At 36.9% G+C, this 8456-nt stretch overlaps 1 protein-coding gene across 1 annotated transcript in view; it reads left to right on the top strand.

Moving 5' to 3' along the window:
* Positions 1-8456, top strand: part of DCAF13 (DDB1 and CUL4 associated factor 13) — a 32022-nt gene that overhangs the window by 299 nt on the left and 23267 nt on the right. Inside the window, 5 exon segments of the mRNA XM_005662912.3 lie at positions 3-201; positions 4641-4676; positions 4679-4839; positions 5409-5516; positions 7814-7903. Coding sequence (XP_005662969.2) covers positions 3-201; positions 4641-4676; positions 4679-4839; positions 5409-5516; positions 7814-7903 — 594 coding nt within the window.

Below are 8456 nucleotides of genomic sequence, written 5' to 3'. Positions count from 1 at the left end.
GTGGAAGTCACATGACAGGAAGTAGTTGAGAAGAAGCGGAAGTGGCATGTGTTGACTGGGGTAGCCCGTCAGGCAGCCGCCACAGGGGTCGGGAGAGAAAGGCGCGCGGTATCGCAAGGATTAGCAGCAAAATGAAGGTGAAGATGCTGAGCCGGAACCCGGACAACTATGTCCGCGAAACTAAATTGGACTTACAGAGAGGTGAGACAAGTTAGTTGGGAGTTTGCCAACCTTGGCTTCTACTGAATAAGGCTAGGGGGAGACTGGTGTTCCAATGTTCTTCTTTCCCCGCTCTTCTTTCGCCAAAGCACTTTGTTTAGATAAATCTGGTACTGGATAGCAGAAAACTTGTCTTCAAGTCCTTTTCCTAACAACTTTCTCTAGTGGTAAGTGGGAAGGTTAGTTATATGGCGAAATACGTCTGCTTCCCTCCTTCCAAGCCGCTGCTGTCTTGATTTTTCTCAGGTTCATGTTGAAGAAAAGTGGAATTTGAGTGAGCCAAACTCAGGAATGAAGGATTTAACAGTTAAGCAGACTTCTTTAAACCTTTTCTGTTACTCTCTGAACCTTTTCTGGTGCTCTAACTTTTGGCCATTTTATTACTTAAAATTACGTACTTCTGGATGTGAGAAGAAAGGGGAAACTTAAAGCTATCCGCTTTCTCCTAAGAACGCTTGTGGAGAAGTTTGATGGGGGAAATGGCTAAAATGAAATTAGTGAGTTTTATTTATCCATCCTTGTCTGTTTCCGCATTAACATGCTGACTGCTTATGAATTACAGCTGATATCTAAATGACAAGGGACCTAAATGACAACGTGTGAACGGACTCTTCCAAAGTGAAGAGTAACAGGTGCAAAGTCTTTAAGGCACGAATCAACTTAAGGCAAGAGAAGGGCCATGTCTTCAAAGTTTGAGTAATGGGTAAGCTGTAGAAAGTGAGGCTAGAACAATATTTCACCATTAGAGAGGTTATCAGCATATATATTATGAGCAATGTTAAGTAAATATATGATCTCTGCTCACAGGATATTTACAGGCTAAGTAACAAAACAGTAATATTGGAGCTTCTGTTGTGGCTCAGTGGGTTAAGAACCTGATATAGTGTCTATGGGGATGCAGGTTCAATCCCTGGCCTTGCTCAGTGGGTTAAGGATTTTACGTTGTGGCAAGCTGTGGTGTAGGATGCAGATGTGGCTCAGAGCCAGTGTTGCTGTTGCATAGGTCTGCAGCTGTAGCCCCAATTCAACCCCTAGTGCAGGCACTTCCAGCATACATAAACATATGCCATGAGCTTGTTAGCTATGATATCCTCGGTGCTTGTGCCATATGGCAGGTGTTCCACATCTATTTATTGGAATGTTTATTGTTCACTGAATATGTAAATTTAGAGATGGGCATGATGGTGGCAATTTGAAAAACTTTATAGAAGATAGGAGATTTAAGCTGAATGTTCTTAAAGGATGCATAAAGTTTAGATAGTGCGAAAGTCAGAATACATTCTTGGTGGAAGAAATGGCTTCTGGAAGGAATCAAGACAGGAAAGTTCAAGGAGGTTTCAGATGGCAATGAATAAACCAGTTTGGCTAGAGCTGAGTTTCAGAAGGTATTTGAAGATAATGAAATAGGTTTGAATCAGGATGTGGAAGACCGGAAAGGAGCTTTCATTCCATTGATCAGCAGTCTCTAAAATGGATGTACTGTTACTCATTGTGGGGTGGAAAAAAACATTAGTCTAATTTGTATTTCTTGTCCTAAAAACAAATCAATCTTTTTTACCTAGTACTTGTATTGACACTGACGTCTTCATTTGAGCTAATGTTGAATTGTCACTTGCTATATGTGGTACACTAAGTGTCCTAAGAAAAGACTAGAGGATTGCATAGGTGTTCTTCTGCCTTCAGAATATTGCAGCATATTACAGATTACATTTATAGGGGAATTATATTATTGTAAATATAGAATCTTTTTTTTTGCCTTTTAGGGCCGCATTTGCAGCATATGGAGGTTCCCAGGCTAGGGATTGAGTTGGAGCTACACATGCTGGCCTACACCACAGCCACAGCAATGCAGGATCCGAGCCATGTCTGCGACCTACACCACAGCTCACGGCAATGCCAGATCCTTAACCCACTGAGCAAGGCCAGGGATGGAACTCCCAATGTCATGGTTCCTAGTCGGATTTGTTTCCACTGCACCACAACGGGAACTCCAAAAATATAGAATCATAATAATTACTTGTGGAGTGATAGGGAGACCCAAGAAAATCTTTTTTTTTTTTTTGCAAAGTTTTTTTTTTTTTTTTGTTATATTATGGCAAAGCTCTTAGAAGTTGTACAACATAATGATGAGTTAAGCATTTTCTTCGATTTGCAGAACTTTTCTGTGGTTCTGAATACTAAAGGAATTTTAAGTTATTAAAAAAAAATAGGCGTTCCTGTTGTGGCTCAGCAGGAACAAATCTGACTAGCATCCGGAGGATGTGGGTTTGATCCCTGGCCTTGCTCAGTGGGGTTAGAATCTGTCCTGGCTGTTGCTGTGGCATAGGCCAGTGGCTACAGCTTCAATTTGACCTCTAGCCTGGGAACCTCCATATGCTGCGGGTGCGGCCCTAAAAAGACACTAGATAGATAGATATAGATAAAAACCTACTTCAAAGTTCATTTTAATGACTAATGATGAGTAAAAAAGTGATTACTTTTCACAAAATCTTGTGCAATGGAGAGATCTTTTAGAAATGATATATTTGGAAGTCTTTCCATTTAAAAAATTTTGTGCTGAAAATGATGAAAGTGTCATCTGTAAAAATTCATTTTGTGTACATGGAAAAATGGCAAGCGGAATTATCTACTTCGTTGATTTTTTAACAGTTAACGTTATTAAAATGCCAGTTAGTTGTAGGAACATCTGTTGATATCAGAGAAGATGGAAATTTTCAAGACCTACTTCAGAAATAACCTTTGCAAAACCTGTGGATGGGACTGAGAATTAAACACACTGAATACACATAGCCAGCTATGGATGTCTTCTCTTTGGACCTGCTTGTCTTTGTGAAGTACATACAGTCTTCATGTTAACTAAACCAGTTCTGCTCTTTGACAGTTTCATAGTGACTGAGGCTACATGTTAACACAAAACTGGGTAAAGGAAGGGTTCTGGATCCCATGGTTCTGATAACACAGTACCATACAAAAGGGAGTTCTGCCTGTATTATTTTCAGCTATGGTAACCATTAAAACCAAACATTGAAATAAATTGATATTAAAGGCTTTGAATCGGTATTCCTGTTGTGGCTCAGCAGGTTAAGAACCAGACATAGTGTATGTGAGGATGCACATTTGATCCCTGGCCTCGGGCAGTGGGTTTAGAATCTGGTGTTGCTGTGGCTGTAACTTAGGCCTGCAGCTGCAGCTCTGATTTGACCCTAGCCTGGGAACTTCCATATGCTGCAGGCGAGGCCTTAAAAAGGAAACAAACAAAACAGCAAAAAACCTTTGAATCACTCTCATAGCATTAAATGGAAATTTTAACAAACAAGATCTTTACTTACATACCTAAATGAAATAAATGTATATATGTTGAAAGGAGAGACTTTCTCAAAAACTGTTATTGTCAGGGCATACAATCAGAAGAGTTTGAAGGCCACCACTGTAAAGAGCCTTTGACAATTTGGGGGCATGGGAATAACATGTAAACTGCTGTGTATTAGGGTGATTACTCTGATGTTAGTTTAAATTGGACCAAATAGAGTAGGGATAATATTGTAGTAGTCTAGGTATAAAGTAATAAGGGCCCAAACTAAGTTACTGGAGGTGGGAAAAGAACACGATGCCTAAATAAGAAGTTTTCCAGAGAGCAGAAGACAGACCGTCAGTATTGGCATTCCCCAGTGTGGATGATGGAAGACAAAAGAATAACCATCATTTGAGTTTCACTAAATGTTGAATTACCATTAATGGAGTCAGAGAGAAGGACATGAGGGTGAAGTTGTGGAGTAAGAAGCTGCATTTACTTTTAGACATTAGGGGTTTTTATATATATATTTTTTAAATTTTATTTTGTTTTTTTGTCTTTTTAGAGCCACAGCATATGGAGGTTCCCAGGCTAGGGGTCTGATCAGAGCTGTAGCCTCTGGTCTCTGCCATACCACATCTGCCGCATCTGCGACCTACACCACAGCTCATGGCAACGCCAGATCCTTAACCTGCTGAGGAAGGCCAGGGATCGAACCCACAACCTCATGGTTCCTAGTCGGATTTGCTTCTGCTGTGCCATGATGGGAACTCTTCAACTCAGTTTTTTAAGCAAACAAACATGGAAAATGCTCAAATAGTAGCTGTCATCATAATCGCAATATTGAATGCCAATCAGTATGGTGATTGGTACTGGAGATTAATAGTGTTCCCTGCCCATTAAGGAGCTTTGAATTAAGCTGGGTAAACACATATCATGTGTTTTTCTGGTCATCCTGGAGAGGTTTTTGGACAAAGTCTTTAACCTTGGTATTCTTCACAGGGCTAGACATAGAACAGTGTCCCTTATAGAAGCTTTTTTGAATAGCAAATTGAATGATTCACTGAGGAAGACCACAGGAAATACTAAATATGAAGCATTTAATTAAGAGAAGTCATTCTTATTTCAGTTCCAAGAAACTATGATCCTGCCTTACATCCTTTTGAGTCCCGCGAGAATATGTAAGAGCTTTAAATGCTACCAAACTGGAACGAGTGTTTGCAAAACCATTCCTTGCTTCCCTGGATGGTCACCGAGATGGAGTCAATTGCTTGGCCAAGCATCCAAAGAGCCTGGCCACTGTCCTTTCTGGGGCATGTGATGGAGAGGCAAGTGTCAATCTAAACGTTGATAATTCAAACTAAAAAGTTATATTACGAATGTTCTTCCTTTAGTTGTGAGTTACGGTGGGTTTTAATTGGTTTGATTTCATTTTTCCATGTCCTGGTTTTCTTTTAATTCTCAAGACTAAATTCTTTTTGATTTGGTAACCTCAGTAGTATTTATCTAAACCTAAGAAATTAAAAACATAGTAGCTTAAGGCTCAGTTTGACAGTAAGTAATAAGGCGTGTTTACAATACAGATATTTAAGTGTGAGTTTTTTCATGGAGGATGTTATTATCAATTCAACACTTAATTATTTCCTACTCTGGCAAGAAAAAGCTTTGAAGCACTTTAAACTAGAATCCAGAGTATTTAGCAGATTGAATTTACTGCTTGTTGATATGCTTATCCATGAGCATTGCATTATTTTAATCTAGAAGATTTTGTTTTTAGCTATCTGGTAAAGTGATTTATAGCCTTTTCAGTGTTGATTTTTCTTGGAATTTAGTATTTTTGTGCCTAAACATTTTATGTTTTTAGTTGCCTGAAATTTCCTAGTATGCTTTATCATAGGTTAGAATTTGGAACTTAACTAAACGAAAATGTATCCGTACAATACAAGCGCATGAAGGTTTTGTACGAGGAATATGTACTCGCTTTTGCGGAACTTCTTTTTTCACTGTAAGTATAATTCAGTTAAGTCATTAGCTCTTTTCAACATGTATAGGACTAATCTAATTAAATATTTTCTGAGTTCATTTATATGGTCCAAGGCCCTTTGACTTGACTCACAAACATCACAACATGATTATCACAGTAAATAAGAGATAAAAAATTAAAGAAGTAGAAAGAGTTTCTTTGTGTTGAGAACTCCTAGGATTTACTCTCTCAGTAACTTTCTTGTGTAACATACAGCCATGTTAATTATATTTATCATGTTGTACATCACATCCCTAGTACTTAGAACTGGAGGCTTGTACCTTTTGACTGTCTTCATCGAGTTTCCCCTCCCCAGCCTCCACCGACGGTAACCACAAATCTCATCTCTTTTTCTATAATTTTTTTTTTTTTGGTTTTGAGGTATGACCTGCAACGCTATGTTAGTTCTTGGGGCAAAACATGGTGGTTCAGTATTTCTGTGTGTTTCAAAATGGTCACCACAGTTAAGTCCAGCTATAATCTGTCACCATACAAAGATAATACATAATTATTTACTGTATTCTTCACACTGTACATTTCATACCTGAGATTCATTTACTTTGCAACTGGAATTTTGTATCACTTAATAACTCTCACCTACATCTCTCTCCCCCGCCACCACCTGCCTCTTTGGCAACCACTTGTTTGTTCTCGCTATCTTTGACTCTGTTTCTATTTTGTTATGTTTGTTCATTTGTTTTACTTTTTAGATCCTACTTTTAAGTGAAATCATACATGTTTGTCATACATGTTAATCTTTCTTTGTTCAGCTCATTTCACTTAGCATTATACCTTCTAGGTCCATCCATGTTGTTGCAAATGGCAAGATTTCATTTTTCATGGCTAATATTCCATTGTAGATAAGTATACCACATGTTCTTTATCCCCTCACCTATTGGAAGGCATGGAGGTTTCTTCCATAACTTGGCTCTTGTCAATGCTGCAGTGAACATGGGGGTGAATATATCTTTTCTACCTAGTATTTTTGTTTTCTTCCAGTAAATTCCCAGGAATAAAATAGCTGGATCATTGGTAGTTCTACTTTTAATCTTTTGAAGAAATCTCTGTACTATTTTCACTAGCGGCTGCACCAGTTTATATCCCCACCATCTGTGCATGAGGGCTTCCTTTCCTCCTCATCCTTGCCAACACTTTTATTTATTGGCTTTGATAATAACTATTCTGACAGGTGTGAGGTGATATCTCCTTGTGGTTTTGATTTGCATTTCTCTGATGATTAGTCATGTTGAGTAACTTCTCATGCACCTGTTGTTATCTCTATGTCTTCTTAGAAAAAAATATCTCTTCAGAGCTTCTGCCCATTTAAAAAATTTGAGTTGTTTGTCTTTTTGATGTTGAGTTGTATGAGTTCTTTGTATATTTTAGATGTTAACCTCTTATCAAAAATATCATTTGCAAATATCTTCTGCCTTTTCATTTTGTTGATGATTTTCTTTGCTGTGCAAAAGCTTTTTTAGTTTGATGTAATTCCATTTGTTTCCCTTGCCTGAGGAAACGTATCCAAAAGAAATTACTAAAATCAATGTTTACCTAATACCTTGAACATATATGCCACATACGAAAGTCTAAATTTCTTGTAGTTGGTTGCCTTGTACCCACCATTTCTTTCACTCTCTGACAGTCAGCTCAGTGAAAAGGCAAGCTATGCCTTTACTAACATTATGAAAATAGTCTTAACCTCGTGGACCCCTGAAAAATTCTTGGGACACTTTAGCAGTCTGCAGGTCACACTTTAAAAACCTCTGACTTAATAGTTTCTGGAGTTTTGTGTCACACAAAGGAGTTAACCCATGCCATGACTATAAAAAATGCCCTCTTTCTAGTATTTTTATAGATTTTCTTGCATTTTTTACATTTAAAATTATCTGGAACTATATGGCACATATCAGATTGGTTCTTACTTTTTAAATGACCACTCTGATCTCACAATACCATTTTATTATTATTCATTTTTCTCCCTAATTTGAATTTTATTGCAGTATGCAATTTCTGCCATCTTTATGATCTAACTTTGTTTTTACCCTTACTCTTCTGCTCTATTCACATTATTTTATTTTAAATTTTATGTACCTATGAATTTGTCACAAATCTTTATTATAACAAATTGGGACAATTCATCAATAAATACAGTACTGGAAGAATATGGTATGTGTTATTTTTTAAATTGGAGATGTTTTTAATTTGATGTATGTATTAGCAAGTTTACCGTTTATAACTTTTTCATTATCATCATCATCATCATCGTTACATATTTCAAGGTTGGTGATGACAAAACTGTGAAGCAGTGGAAAATGGATGGACCAAGCTATGGAGAAGATGAGGAACCATTGCATACAATATTAGGAAAGGTACACAAATAAATTGACCTATACTTTGCCTATCGAAATTTTTTTCTTTTACTTAAAATTATTGCATAGTTTTAATTTCTAAAAAAGATATAACTAAGAAATCAGAGCCTATAGGCTGCAATAATTGACCTGTTTTAAGGAATATTTAATGTAGTCCAGATCCTTTGTAGCAACCGAATTTGAAGTTTTTCAATGTTCATTTTAGTAGGGTTCAGTTTCTGTTTTTAGCTAGAGGATTCAGTGAAACATTACCTATAGTAAGGCTGTGGTAAGAAATCTATAAGGTAAAAGGAAAAAATAATGCTTTAGCTTTGGATTTACATTATCATAGATCTTTCACAAAGCTTAGAATTTGTTACTTAAAAGAAATCTTTAGGAAATGGAAAAAAAAATGTAGAGTACTTTTGGTATAAATTTTATTTACATTTCTTACAATATTCTGCAAATCAGATGATGTAGGTCTATTATAGCTTAATAATTCAGATCATTCAGCCTACCCATGTTTTGTAAACTTAAGTTTTGGTATTAAGTGAAATTGTAAAATTAGAATTAA

Source organism: Sus scrofa, chromosome 4, assembly GCF_000003025.6.
Source record: "Sus scrofa isolate TJ Tabasco breed Duroc chromosome 4, Sscrofa11.1, whole genome shotgun sequence".
Lineage (NCBI taxonomy): Eukaryota > Metazoa > Chordata > Mammalia > Artiodactyla > Suidae > Sus > Sus scrofa.
This window is presented reverse-complemented; position numbering and strand designations above follow the sequence as displayed.